The sequence below is a fragment of the Garra rufa genome, chromosome 1 (genome assembly GCF_049309525.1).
Source record: "Garra rufa chromosome 1, GarRuf1.0, whole genome shotgun sequence".
NCBI lineage: Eukaryota > Metazoa > Chordata > Actinopteri > Cypriniformes > Cyprinidae > Garra > Garra rufa.
The window spans coordinates 96,926,503-96,941,987 of NC_133361.1; the positions used below are offsets into that span (position 1 = coordinate 96,926,503).

Sequence of the window (15,485 nt, forward strand, 5' to 3'; positions counted from 1 at the left end):
GTTGCCAATGTGCTGCACATATTTGTAATAGACAATTGCACAATACAAATAAGCAATAATAACATCATAATAAAACAAACATTTCAATACAACTTCCTCACTAAGTATATGCAACCTCAAAAAGATGCGTTTTTAGCATAGTTTTAAAAACAGATAAGGATGAAACAGAGCGAATACACAGAGGTAAAGCATTCCATAATCTGGGGGCAGCTACTGAAAAAGCCCGGTCTCCTCTGCACCTCAGCTTTGACTTTGGGATACATAGCAGTTTCTGGTTAGATGACCGGAGAGACAGAACCGGACGATACTCAGTAAGTAATTCCGAGAGATACGGAGGGGCCAGACCGTTTAATGATTTAAACACCAAAAGAATCATTTTAAAATTCACTCGATACCGCACAGGCAACCAGTGCAGAGAACGTAGAACTGGTGTAATGTGCTCCCGTTTTTTAGTCCTGGTTAAAAATCTAGCGGCTGCATTTTGGACCATTTGTAACCAGGATAAAGCTGACTGGCTAATCCCAAAATATAGTGAGTTACAGTAATCCAGTCTCGTCGTAATGAAAGCATGGATCAATTGTTCAAAATTTTTTCTCGTCAAAATGGGTTTAACTTTAGCTAGTAATCTAAGCTGAAAGAAGCACGATCTGACCACTGCATTGATGTGTTTGTCAAATTTCAGCTTATCATCAAAGATAACCCCTAAATTTTTAACCCAAGGTTTTACAGAGGAAGATAACTCACCAAAATGTATTGTTGGTGTACTAACAGAGTCTGAAGGACCGAATACTATTATCTCAGTTTTACTCTCATTAAAATTAAGAAAATTTTAAGATAGCCAGGCTTTCACATCAGCCAAACAAGTCATAAGTGCTTCTAAGCCATTGGAACTCTTTTTTAAGGGCAAATATATTTGAGTGTCATCTGCATAGCAGTGAAATGACAGACCATGCTTCCTAAAGATAGAACCCAATGGCAGCATATACAAAGAAAAAAGAATTGGAGCTAAGATGGAACCCTGAGGTACACCACATGCTAAAGGAGCTGACTCAGATGAGTGTTCACCCATATTAACATTAAAACGTCTATTTAAAAGATATGAATTGAACCATTCAAGAAAGCTTCCTGTTATGCCTGTGCAGTGCTCCAGGCGAGTAAGAAGGACTGCATGGTCAACAGTGTCAAACGCAGCACTCAAATCTAGGAGCACAAGCACAGAGTGGTTTCCAGAGTCGCTAGTAAGTAGAATATCATTTAAAACTTTCAGGAGTGCAGTCTCTGTAGAGTGGAATTTTCGAAAACCTGATTGAAAGACCTCAAATATCTTATTTTCATCTAAAAAACTCTGCAATTGTAGAAGCACTATTTTCTCGAGGATCTTTGTAATAAAAGACAAATTTGAAATTGGTCTATAGTTCTCTAAAACAGTAGGGTCTAAATTGTGTCTCTTGAGCAAAGGATATACTGTAGCATGCTTTAACACGTCAGGTACATAACTAGTTTCAAAACATCGGTTAATCAAAGTCACAAGATATGGACCTACTGCATCAAGAACTTGTTTCAGGAAAAAATAAGTTTAACCTATGCAGTCTGAGCCGGAAACAGAATTGATTAGTTCATCTCTTGAGTCTTCGGGTTTGAGTCGTTCGTTCATCACGTGACGGCTCCATAAGCTTAACCTATGCTGCCTGAGCCGGTTACAGAATTGATTAGTTCATCTTTCGAGTCTTCGGGTCCGAGTCGTTCGTTCATCACGTGACAGCCCCATAAGCTTAACCTATGCTGCCTGAGCTGGAAAGAGAATTGATTAGCAGAGGTGGGTAGTAACGAATTACATTTACTTCGTTACATTTACTTGAGTAAATTTTTGGGGTAACTAGTTCTTTTAGAGTATATTTAAAGATAGGTACTTTTACTCTTACTCAAGTACATTTATAGTGAAAAAACTTTACTTTTACTTCACTACATTTGATGGCGTTCCTCCGTTACTGTCCTCAGAAACGTGTCGTTGGAATTTTCATTTCATGTCTGATAAAACTGCGTTATTACTGCTGTGTATTCAGCTGTTACTATGGAAACCATAATATTTCAGCGCTCCAAAAATACTAGTTTATTAATAAATAATTTGAATAACTCAAACTTTCCCCCTGCAAATTCATGGTAATTACTTTAGCTGGGGCTTTGCGGCCAGTTTAAGCTTACTGCGTGCATTAGAACGCGGAACTCTGCTGAAGGCACTTGAGCTTGCTGCTGCTGTTAGCGGGACACTAAACACCTCCACGGCGGAATAAATAGCAGAAACACTGTATTTTATGCTTGTTAGTGTGTTTTTTTTTCAGATATTTGTCTTTTCTCTTTATTACGACAGGTGAATTGTTGTAAATTGTTAAGCACTGTGTTTTCATAGCATTCAAAATGTGGAATCGTGTGATTTAAAAAATAAATTTAGCGAAATTAGTGGTGTTAGCGCCTTTTGATAGCACTGCTCTGTAACAACTCTTACATATTGGCTTGATTGTGTACTTCGGCTTTCCATGTTTATTTGTTTCATATCCTAAATATTTCTAGATAGCACTCCGGCTGTGTTCTTTATCAAACAAAGGCGGTCGCGGGGCACCGTGCTCGCCTTTCTGTTCGCTTCACTTGAATAAGAGGAGACAGGCACTGCGGTCACGTGTGGTGTAGAAGTGAAAGTGACATCTCGGCTAGTATAGATACTTCGGGAAATTAGTATTGGTATCGTTCAGATATTTCAGTATCGATATTTATCAAAATATCGATATTTTTGACAACACTACTAGCTACTTGAGTACTTGTTCCATCGGATACTTTTTTACTCTTACTCTAGTAACTATTAAGATTGTTACTTTTACTCATACTTGAGTAAATATTTCCATAAGTACTTGTACTTTTACTTGAGTACAGATTTTGGGTACTCTACCCTCCTCTGTTGTTTATTTAATCTCTCGAGTCTTTGGGTTTGAGTTGTTCATTCATAGTTGCGCAATTGCGCATGCGCGACTGAACGAATCTCTCCCCGGGACGACTCGTTCTTCTCAAGTCACATTAAAGATTCGTTCAAAATGAATGAATCGTTCAAGAACTAACCATAACTATTTCAAATTCTGCCCAGAATTCTCTGTTATAAACAGGGCTGGTGTATGTCAGAAAACCAGGTTAGTACATTTTTCACGGAGGTACAGCACCGCAGATTTAAGCTCCAAACGTAATCAAAACTCAACTGCTTGTAGCTTTCAAGTAACACTTCAGACCTTGTTGTTCAGGTGTGTTTGATTAGGGTCTACGCAAAACTGCAGGGCAGCAGCTCTCCAGGACCGACGTTCACCACCCCTGCTCTCGGGGTCTCTTATGTATTCACCACATCTCACTTCACATTTAATTGGTATTAAAAAAATATTGCCAGTTATCTTTTAAAGGACATGTTTTGTGTGATGTGTTTTGAGGTATTTTCCATGTAAAAGGTTAGTGTAACAGACCAGTGGTTCCCAACTACATTTACGAAGGCCCGACCACTGCACATTTTGCATCTCTTCTTTGTCTGAGAAACCCATTTTAGGTCTCAGTGCAGGGGTGTCCAACCCTGTTCCTAAACATTTACCATCCTTCAAAGTTTAGCTCAACCCAGATCAAACACATCTGAACCAGTTAATTAATCACTTAATTAGAGAAACATGAAAAACATGCAGTGTTAAGGGGCCTCCAGGAACACTCCACTTTTTTTGGAAATGGGTTCGTTCTTTAACTCCCCCCGAATTAATCAGTTGAGTTTTACCGTTTTGAAATCCATTCAGTCGTTCTCCTGTTGAACCGGTTCTTACGGACAGTTCGTTTTAAAGAACCGGTTCAAAAAAAACGGTTCACCAGGCTGGGACTCAAGTCAACATTCACTTAAAGTTAGTAGCTAATAACTTAAACAAAATTTTGGTCTGACAAGTTTCTGACAATTACGTTTTGCATCTAAGCACCCATATACAGTTACATGCAGTGATCATATGAGAAAGTCTTGATATAACAAATTATAAGATCAATTAATTCTAATCAGAAACACGATCAGCTTACTATGCACATGGACAATCCATAAAGATTTATGTGTTATAAACATACGTTTCACCAGATCCCCTCATTCAAGTCCTCAGTTAACTGCTCATAGCATTAGCACAGAGACAGTAGAAAAAAAGAACTAGTTCGGTTCAGATGGAGTCAGTCATAGCAGGAGGTTGTTTATGTTTGGCAGCTGCACGAGTCACACATGCGCACAGTATCAGCTCATCGATTCTCAAATCGGACGCGTCCGAAAGAAGCCAGTTCTCGTTCAGTGTACTGGTGATCCGACAACCGCTTCATGCGCATCATCAGCTCTCTTTTCACAGCCGTTCAAACACTGTTTGAGTAACTAAATAACTCGGGAAATTGGTTTATTACGAATCAGCGGGTGTGTCGGGCACGTTAAAAAGTAAGAAACTTTAAGTAACTTGTGGATTAGTGCTTACTGGAGACACGAACTGTTTCAAACGATTCAGTTCGATTTGGTGAACTGGTTCGACCGGTTTACTAAGAAGATCCGGTGAAATAGAACGATTCGTTCGCGAACCGGACATCACTAATCACTTTTAGCATAGATTAGCATAGATTATTGAATCCTATAAGACCAATATAGCATCAGCGGTGTATACAGCTTGTAATATTCCAGCTAGGTAACTCCCAATGTGACCGGCTTTTTGAAATTGTGATCGAACATCAGGCACTGCTTGATATTACTGCGCCTGCTACATCTGTATTACGGCAGCAAACATCCTTGACTCTTACGCCGGAATGGGAGTGTAGTTCCTAATCTTATCGGCCTAGAAAATCGCAGCTTTACGTTTTCCACTGATCTTAGGACACAAAATAACTACAAAACATTCAATTTTTAAATAGGACAAATATCAAAACTCACTGGTCATTTTTGAACACAATGCTATATTGTTGTCATAGGATTCAGTGATCTATGCTAAAAGTGATATTGCCAGAACAGGAGAACGGCTGAATGGGGGGGAGTTTGAGAATGAGCCTATTTCCAAAAAAAGTGGAGTGTTCCTTTAATAAAACCTCAGAAATAATTATTGTGTGATGAATTTTTAATTTTGACGGTTGAGTGGGGAGTTTGTCCCTTTTCCTTTATTTTTCCTTTCCTCTCTTAAATTTGTTGCATTTGATCCCCTAGGAGACATAAAATATGGTACATCATAATTGAGATCAGTCAATATCTAGGTTTCCTAATATATTATAAGATTGTATAAATTGTATAGCAGCCAGCTTTAACTCTATAGGACACCAGCCGACCATGATCAAGTATGGACACCATGAAATGAGATCTAGCATATATGCATTACATACAGTATCTACATGTTTTGGTGTTACCTCCTTTGTGGCATTAAAGTGGGATTAACTTTCATTTCTTTGTTTTCCCACCTTAGGCCCAACAGCACTAAAAGAGGAGAGAGAAGTACTGATTGAAACTGAAGAGAAAGATCAGTATGAGAATCCTCATGATTTCATAACTGGAGAAAAATCATTTTGTTCCTTACAGTCAGAAAATATTTCTGCACAAAAAAGAGCTCAAAAGATAAGAACGAATGAAAAAGGAGAATTTAAAGTCCACAAGAAAATTCACACTGGAGAAAGGCGTTTCATCTGCCAACAGTGTGGAAAGAGTTTCACTCGAAATAGTAGCCTTAAAGACCATATGAAAATTCACACTGGAGAGAAGCCTTTCATCTGTCAACAGTGTGGAAAGAGATTCATTCAAAAAGGAAAACTTAAAGACCACATGAAAATTCATACTGGAGAGAGGGGTTTCATTTGTCAACAGTGTGGAAAGAGTTTCTCTCGAAATGGAACCCTTAAAGACCACATGAGAATTCACACTGGAGAGAAACCTTTCATCTGCCAACAGTGTGGAAGGAGTTTCAGTGAAAATAGAAACTTTAAAAGACACATGAGAATTCACACAGGAGAGAAACCTTTCACCTGCCATCAGTGTGGAAAGAGTTTCAGTCAACAAGCAGAATTTAAAGTCCACAAGAAAATACACACTGGAGAGAGGCGTTTCATCTGTCAACAGTGTGGAAAGAGTTTCACCCGAAATGGAACCCTTAAAAGGCACATGAGAGTTCACACAGGAGAAAAACCTTTCATCTGCCAACAGTGTGGAAGGAGTTTCAGTGAAAATAGAAACCTTAAAAGCCACATGAGAATTCACACAGGAGAAAAACCTTTCATCTGCCAACAGTGTGGAAGGAGTTTCAGTGAAAATACAAACCTTAAAAGGCACCTGAGAGTTCACCTTGGAGAGAGGACTTACGCCTGCAAACAGTGTGGAAAGAGTTTCCATATAAAATTACAACTTACAAACCACATGGAAGTTCACACTGGAAAGAAACCCTTTACCTGCCATCTGTGTGGGAAAAGTTTTAATCGAAAACAAACCCTTTATACACACAGGCGAATTCACATTTTAGAGAACCCTTTTACCTGCCAGCAGTGTGGAAAGAGTTTCTCTAGTAAAAGATACCTTAACATTCACATAAAAGTTTACACTGGAGAGAAGCCTTACACATGCAAACAGTGTGGAAAGAGTTTTAGTCAACGAGAAAACCTTGACGCGCACCTGAAGATCCACAATAGAGAGAAGCCTAACAGATCCCCTCAGTCTGGAAAGAGTTTTGATCAAAGTGGAAACCTTGACATCGACAAGAAAATTCTCATTATAGAGAGCCCTTTTACCTACCAACAGTGTGGAAAAAGTTTCACTCTAAAAGAAAATCTTGACAGGCACATTAAAATTCACAATAGAGAGAAGGCTGACAGATCCCCACAGTGTGGAAAGAGTTTCAACTAAAATGTGTAAGACAGTTCCGGTCCTTGATTCTGATTGGTTGAACCACATCTGAAGTTGTTGTAAATTACTCTAAAACCCGACATTCTTTGTTGCTGATGTGTTGCTTGGAAAAAAAACAACAAATGATCACAGACCCCCTTCACCCAATCCAACACTGGCTGCCTTTTTGTCTACAAATGGTCTTACTATGGCAACCAGGACTTCTGTGCCAGACCAGATAAACTTTATGACTGAAAAGTATGTAGAGAGAATCTTTTTTAACTAATACTCTAAAAAATGACACATACTGCCATAGGAACTGGGAAGATAAGGAAAATGAGCTAGAACTTTCCAGGACCAGAAGCCTGCCCCAGGCCTTGCAGCCTTTTCATTCCCCAAAGATCACAGGATTTAAGCTGGGTCTCTCTCTCTCTCTCTCTCTCTCTCTCTCTCTCTCTCTCTCTCTCTCTCTCTCTCTCTCTCTCTGAGTGCATGCTGGGAGTGAGTGGGCGGAGTTGGCGTGCGTGAGCTGGAGTGAGTTCTGCGGTGCGAGTGAGTTTTTCTATCTTGTTTCTATCCTTTGTGGCTTTATTGTTGGGTTAGTAAATTTTTTTCAGGTGTGTGTGAGAGGCGTCGTCGGTCAGGGTGATCGCTATGGCGGCGTCTCAACACGCAAACTTGGAAAGTTTATCGCGTCGGCATGGCGTTAAAGTCATGCCCGTGGAGCGGTGTTCAGTGGAGGAATGTGTCCTTGCTGTTGCCGCTGTTATTGGTCATGATTGCATCCTTTCTGCGTCTAGAATGAATAGCGCAATAGTGATGTTTTTAAATAACATTGACAAAGTAAACAAAGGCGTAGAGACTGGGATTATTGTGAACGATTCCCTTACTCAAGACCTGCCTTTAGTACAGCCTGCAAAAGAGTAGTATTGTCAAATGTTCCACCATTTATTAAGGATGATATAATTGAGAGAGAATTGTCCAGACATGGAAAGTTTGTGTCAAAGATTAGGAAAATCTCACTTGGTTGTAGATCACCACAGTTGAAGCACGTTGTATCTTTTAGGAGGCAGGTGCACATGATTTTAAACAATCAAAACGAAGAGTTGAATTTAGCCATGAAGTTTAGGATTGAGGATTTTGATCATGTCATTTTTGCTACTTCAGAGTCCATGAAATGTTTTCGGTGTGGTTGTGAGGGTCACGTAATACGTGTGTGCCCTGAGAAGAGTGCAGACCAGAACCGTGATACAAATGAAGTGCTAAATAATTCAGAGCAGCTACAAACAAGTGATAAAATATCGTGTGTTGATGAAGAGGGGCATGGTGATTGTGGAGGTAATAAAGCTGAAAGTGTGGCTACAAACGAAAAAATGCAAGAAGGTAGTACTTCTGAGATTAGCAAGCAGACCATAATAGATGATGCTGTGGATGTCCATATGTTAGAGGATCAAAATCTTTTTAAAACACCGACATTAAAAAGAAAAACTAAAGGCAAGGGAAAAAGGGCTAGTAAGAAAGCCTCTGGAATTGTCACTGAGGATGCAAGAGAGTTGGACTCAGAGCTAAGTAATGTTGAGGAGTCTGCTGTGGATAGCGATTGTGAGTCGTCAGACTCTGTGAGCTCAGTCTCACAGAAGAGGTCTGTACGCAGCGCTTACACATTGGAAAAAATTTAAAAGTTTCTTCAGACAACGAAGGGCATGAAAGGTGTGATTGTAGAGGATTACTTTCCAGATCGTGAGTTGTTCATAAATTCAACTAGAACCTTAATGAAGGAGGCTGGAGCCTTCACTGAACAAGAAGTTTTTAGGCTGAAGAAAATTGTTCAAAAGCTAAAACTTAATCTACTGAATGACGAATTTGAATCAGTATAGTTTCTTTTCTTTCTTTTTGAGGTGTTTGTTTTTGGTGTGCTGAATCTATTTTCTAATGAGTAGTATAAGGTTGGGCACACTAAATTTAAATGGTGCTTGGGACAGCAAGAAGAGAGCAATACTTTATGATTCGATTAAACAAAAGAAAATTGATGTAATGCTGGTCCAGGAAACTCATAGTGATGTTTTCAATGAGAATGACTGGTTAGTGGAATGGGATGGTTTAACTGTCCTAAGCCACAAAAATCACTGTAGTGGTGGTTTAGCTGTACTCTTTAAAAAGAGCTTAAGACCTGTATCATATGATGTGGAGCATGTTGTTAATGGACATCTAATGAAAATAACAGCAAGGTTTGAAAATAGGATCTTAGTTTTTATAAATGTGTATGCTCCTGTTCTTGGTCTGGAAAGAGTTGTCTTTTTGGATAAATTGAGTAATATCTTGTCAAATTGTAAAGGGGAGGAATTTGTGTTTATTGGAGGGGACTTTAATTGCACGGCAAATGACAGAATGGATAGGAATCATAAAGAGCCACATCTAGCTTCTCAATATACTTTAATAAGGCTTTTAGCAGAACATGACTTGTGTGATATATGGAGGACCTTATATAAAGAACAAAGGCAGTACACATGGGCTCAAACAAGAGAGAATTTTATTTCCATGGCTAGATTGGATAGGTTCTATTGTTCTAAATACCATTTTAACTCTATCAAGAAATGTGAGATTTTTCCTAGTGGTTTTTCTGATCACAGTCTAGTTACATGTAACATTTTTACCTCTAATATAAAGTTTAAAAGTGCCTATTGGCATTTTAATGTTTCGTTGCTACAAGATAATTTTTTTAAGGATGTTTTTTTATTTTTTTTGGAAGCAATTTAGTTCTAGAAAAAAAGAGTTTAATTCCCTACAGCAATGGTGGGATCATGGGAAAAAGGAAATACAGCAACTGTGCCGTCAGTACACTCTTAATGTATCTAAGGACATTTCCCAGTCAGTGAGAACCCTAGAGACCGAGATAGTGGAACTCCAGAATTTGGCAGAGTCCACAGGAAATAGGGTTTTTTTTGAGCTCCTTAAAGCCAAAAGACGGGATCTGAATAACCTGTTAGGCATCAGAGCACAGGGAGCTTTTATCCGCTCACGTTTTCAGAGTGCAGTAGAGGTGGATGGCCCAACTAATTTCTTTTTCAGTCTGGAAAGAAAGAATGGTCAAAGTAGACTTATACATTCTTTATACTCTTTGGATGGCACAGAAATTGTTGAACCTAAAGAAATTAGAAAAAGAGCTATACTGTTTTATTCTGAGCTGTACAGGAGTGAAAATAAAGAGGCGGATGAGTTGGCCAGTTCTTTTTATGTGGGTTTGCCCAAAGTATCGGATGAGACCAACTCTTGGCTCGAGAGGCCACTTTCAGCATCGGAGCTGCATGTTGCTCTGCAGAGCATGGATTGCGGTAAGGCTCCTGGAATTGATGGTCTACCAATCGAGTTTTATAAAACTTTTTGGTCCGTGCTGGGTGGAGATCTGCTGTCTGTGCTCAATGATAGTCTGGCCGGAGGGCTGTTACCTTTGAGCTGCAGGAGGGCAGTCATTACCTTGTTGCCCAAAAAAGGTGACTTGAAAGAAATAAAGAACTGGCGCCCTGTCTCGCTCTTGTGCTCAGATTTAAAGCTCTTTTCTAAAGCTTTGGCCATAAGGCTGAGGGAGGTGGTTGGGCAGGTTATTCATCGAGATCAAACTTACTGTGTGCCTAACAGGTCCATTCTTGATAATATCTATCTAATTCGAGATATCCTGGAAGTCTCTAGGCTATTGGGCATAGATACTGGTCTTATTTCTTTGGACCAGGAAAAGGCATTTGACCGGGTTGAGCACAACTATCTCTGGCGCACACTGGAGGAGTTTGGTCTCAGCCCTGGTTTTATTGCTATGATTAGGGTTTTGTACCGGGATGTTGAGAGTGTACTGAAAATAAATGGTGGTCTGAGTGCTCCGTTTAAAATATTTAGAGGTATTAGACAAGGTTGTGCTCTTTCTGGCATGTTGTATGCTCTTTCCATTGAACCTTTATTGGTTAAGATAAGGGAAAGTATTGAAGGTTGGACCATACCATGTTCTGGAGCGAATTTTAAGTTGTCTGCATATGCAGACGATATTATTGTTCTGATTAAAGGGCAAAATGATGTTGACCTCCTTAAAGAAATTCTTATTAATTTTGGTATAATCTCCTCTGCCAAAGTTAATTGGTCAAAAAGTGAAGCTATAGTAGGTGGGGAATGGTCTCACGGTCTTCCTGAATTACCAGGCGGTTTGTGCTGGAAAAGGGGTGGGCTAAAATATTTAGGAGTATATGTTGGCAATGATTTAATGTTAAGTAAAAATTGGGAGGGTGTTCTAGAAAAAGTAAAAGGTCGGTTGCAAAAATGGAAATGGCTTTTGCCAAAGATGTCTTTTAGAGGGAGGGTTATAATAATTAATAATCTGGTGGCTTCAATGTTGTGGCATCGTTTAGCCTGTGTTGACCCTCCAAATGGGTTTTTGAGTAAAATTCAAGCCATTCTAGTCGACTTTTTTTGGAGTAATTTTCACTGGATACCCCAGAGTATACTCTTTCGACCCAGAGATGAAGGAGGACAAGGACTTATTCACCTCCCAAGCAGGGGGGCAGTTTTTCGACTCCTTTTTATTCAAAGATATCTCACAGGACCTAAGGAACTAGTCTGGAGAAAGGTGGCGGACATCATTTTTAAACAAGTTGGAAGACTGGGCCTGAGCTCTGCTTTGTTTTTGATGGACTCGAGCAAGCTGCAGTGCAGTGAACTTACTCCTTTTTACAGGGGACTTTTTAAAGTTTGGGATTTACTTGAAAAACAGAGGCCAGAGGCGACTTCGTCATTGTACTGGCTTTTGGAAGAACCTCTTGTATATGGAGCTCGTTTTGATGTTCTTTGTGAAGGTATACCTGGATTGTTTTTTTGTTTAGTTCACCCAAGGACATTGAAACTGCATAATTTTTTGAATATTGCTGGTCCGGGGTTAAGTAATGCTCAGTTCTTGGCCTCACATCTAGGTGTGCGGTCATTGCGGCAAGTGGAAAAATTTCTGGACATTCTTAAAAGGAAACTTTCAGAGGAGGAAAATAAGATGTTAAAAGACTTTTATGATGAGAAACTGGTGCCTAATAGTACAGATCCTTTTCCACATATTCTTTTTTGTCCCAATCTTAAAGGACTGTCTGGACCTTTTCTGGACTTGAGGGGACTTAAAGGTTTAAGTTTGCACAATGTTCAGAGTAAAGTTCTATATAAATGCATTGTGAAAGTTTTAAATAAGGCAACTTTAAAAGAACGTAATGATACAGTGTGGAGAGAGAAATTGGGATTAGACGATGGAGTTAAACCTGTTTGGAGGGTTTTATATAAACCACCAATTGAAAAACGCATAGGTGATATTCAGTGGAGGGTTTTACACGGCGCAGTTGCTGTAAATGCTTTTGTGAGTGTTATAAATCCTAATGTGTCAAGTGATTGTCCTTTTTGTAAAATGAGGGAGACAATCTTTCACTGTTTTTTAGAATGTTCAAGGTTGTATGATTTGTTTTGTTTTCTTGATATCCTTTTCAGGAAGTTTTCAGAGTCTTTTTCTTCTGAAGTTTTTATTCTTGGCCCTAAGTATAGTGTGGCGAAAAGAATACAAAGTCAGTTGTTGAATTTTTTAATTGGACAAGCTAAGTTTGCTGTTTATGTAAGCAGGAAAAGTAAAATAGAAGGTAGAGACAGACATCATGTGGTAACAGTTTTTAAAAACCTGGTAAAATCGTGGGTAATGCTTGATTTTAAGTTCTATAAAATGGTGAACGATCTAGAAAGTTTTTTGCAAAAATGGTGTTTTAAAGAAGCTATTTGTACAGTTGTGGAAGAAATGTTGATTTTTTCCACCATGTTACAATAAGTTCTGTTTTTTTTTGTGTGCTCTCTGAGTCTTGGAAAATTTGATTTGTTTTAAGTGACTTTGTAATGATTGAATAAAGTGTGGTGAAATCTCTCTCTCTCTTTGCCTTCTTGTTCCAGTGTCTGCCGATGTTTGCACTAGGAACATCGCCAGCCAAGAGGGGGATTATGTAGGATTTTAGTTACGCAAAACAACAAGTAACGAACAAATCTCCATACTCCAAGGAAGTTCAAAGATTCTTTTATCTGAACCATTTGCCAAAACGGCGCGAAGCCACTGGGTGCCACTTTGTCTACGCCAAACCTCCGTCTGCTGATCGCCCCAGGAAACGAAGCAGCAATAAAAGATAATCAATCCTATCAAATGAACAACTAGCTATTTGTGCTGAGAGACCCATTAAAACAAATGGAGATTTGTCACCTTCGCCGAACACATGACTAAGAATTCGCTGACACAGGAAGAGGGAAATCTGCGGGATCATCTTCCCCCCTTTCTGAGACCCTCCAAAGAACGGATCGTTTGTCCACTTGTGAATTGAGTTAACAAATTAAGTTAAGAAAAATTATGGATCACAGGATAGCCTTCCTGCTGCGAAACCCCCCCTCAGAATTCCCTTCACACATCACGAAACTGAACCCACGCTACGTGCTTACATGCTATCAAATATGATACAGGAGAAAAAGAAACCAAGAACGCTATTTCAATCACTCGAACTTACTATGCAAAAGGATAGGACACCCTCCTTTCTGTATGTCAATGTGTGCCGTGTATTCATGTACTTTACTATACCTTGTGCCTTAATTAATCAAGTTATTAAGTGTGTATCCTATGTGTAACCTTATAGTTCTGTATTTAGTCTCTTTCGAAAGATCATAACGACTGCAGGTTGTCTGAGTGAATGAGAATTTCATATTGTGTATATTGTATGCATTGCAGTAGTTTATGATAATCGATAACCAAATTGAAGATAAATCTGTGTCCTAATAAGTCACATGCCAGAAGGAATTGCATCAAACATGCAACGCCATTGGCCTTCAGGTCCCCGGGGTCGTGTCTAACGGACCCCTTAAAACTTACTGACCCGAACCAGAACTTTGGCTTGAATTGTGCTTGAAGCGCCGGCTTGAATTGTCCTTGAAGCGCCGGCTTGAATTGTGCTTGAAGTGCTGACTTGAACTGACTGAACTGAGCGAGAAGAGCCCTGGAAACATCCTGAAAGACTCTAAACTTTCTCTGCCGAAGATCGCCTGCTCGTTCCAGCCACAAGGCATTCTTGCCCTCCAGAACTCACAAGAAACTGCAAAAAACTTGCATCTCGATTTGAACCTTCAGAGCCTACGCGCCTCGCAACCCAGGCGCTAATCGAACTCTGAGAGCAACTCCGGTTGTCCAACCCTCATCCCGAGGAATTCCCAAAGACGTCATCCGAAAGACCGACTAGCAAGCAACCAACCAGGGCATCCGCTGAGACGAGCCTCCAGCCCAGACGGAAACCCCATTCCGGCCAAGAGCAAGTAAACAAGGTCTCCCATTTCTTGTTGAAATCTGGTGCGTTTTGTTTAAGTTAGATCTCTGCTTGATGACTTTCTGAGGTTGTGATTTGAGAAGCTAGTAACGGTAACATAAGTCTTGGGTTTTCTCAAAACTCATAAAATCCCATCTCTGAAACTGTATGAGTGTGCGTGTGAATGTGTGTGTGTGTGTGTGTGTGTGTGTGTGTGTGTGTGTGTGTGTGTGTGTTCGTGTTTTGAGTAGTTTAGCTTTGTAATCCTAGTGTAGTTTTCAATAAATCATTGTTTTCATTGAGAGAATTGTCTTGCCTTTTGTGTTCACAAAGTACTATTTTGCCTAGATCAAGCTACCTGGCTTTAGTTTCACAAATTAATATTTAAGTTTATTTACGCTCCTGCCAATGAGCGTGAATAGACTTTGGAATTGATAAAGTGTATTGATTTGACCGATTCGGTGGACGACCGGTCAAGAAACATAAACTATTAATTCTAAATTGATTTCCCTGGAGTTTAGATTCGATTCTATACCCGAATCAACTTTAAATTTGAGTTAATTTCTACACTGTCCACTACCTTGAATTACACCACTGTCCTGTATTGGAGAAAGAAAACTTGGCAGAATCTTAGAGTTTCCAGTGCGACACAAAGATGATTTATTATAGAGCAGAATACCCATCCTCCCAACACAAACATAAAGCCCCACATTGTCTGGTCGCTGCTAAAACAGAATGCACGGCATGACTCCATAAGGGAGATATAGAACACTAGAACAAGAGGGAAAAAGATAATCACAAGAAAGTAGCGTGTATAGGTAGATTCCCTATTGTTTTGATAAAGGACGTGCTTGAAGTGGTCGAAAGGGGAATCTACTTATACATATCTATGGCTAAAGCAACGAGCATGATGTGATTGTTTACATGGTCGTCAAGGATACGCAGAGAGAATGTGGACAGCCACGCCATCGTTTTCAAAAGTCTCCAAAAGTTTTGGTCCATTTACAATGAAACGCAACCCTGGAGTTTTCAGACTAAAACACACAAACTAATGCTGTCACCAGATGACCTGATAATAAATTTAGACAGTTTACAAGGATAGGGCCATAATTCTCCTGGACATAACGCAAGTGGAAAGGCAGTCTCTGAAAGTCTAAACAAACGAAAAGACTGACATTAAAAAATAAAGATTTATATTAATTTATAGTATGAGTCCCTTATGTCATATTTTGCATGTTCTCTTGTTTTTTTAAAGACATAAACGAGCAATG

At 39.4% G+C, this 15,485-nt stretch overlaps 1 protein-coding gene across 1 annotated transcript; it reads left to right on the forward strand.

Moving 5' to 3' along the window:
* The first annotated feature begins 159 nt into the window (after positions 1 to 159).
* LOC141322657 (uncharacterized) lies at positions 160 to 12,891 on the forward strand. Its single transcript, XM_073833440.1, has 6 exons — positions 160 to 183; positions 5,591 to 6,806; positions 8,048 to 8,218; positions 8,327 to 8,522; positions 10,073 to 10,212; positions 12,830 to 12,891. The coding sequence occupies exons 1-6, from the start codon at positions 160 to 162 to the stop codon at positions 12,889 to 12,891; spliced, it is 1,809 nt and encodes a 602-aa protein (XP_073689541.1).
* The last annotated feature ends 2,594 nt before the right edge of the window (positions 12,892 to 15,485 follow it).

Bases quoted from the DNA above. Each gene is read 5' to 3' on its own strand.
- LOC141322657 (XM_073833440.1), top strand. From the start codon at position 160: ATGAAACAGAGCGAATACACAGAG. The intron at 6,807-8,047 runs GTTTCACTCTAA...TTGCTACTTCAG, and splicing joins CTACCAACAGTGTGGAAAAA to AGTCCATGAAATGTTTTCGG. The intron at 10,213-12,829 runs GTAAGGCTCCTG...TTCTTGTTCCAG, and splicing joins TCTGCAGAGCATGGATTGCG to TGTCTGCCGATGTTTGCACT.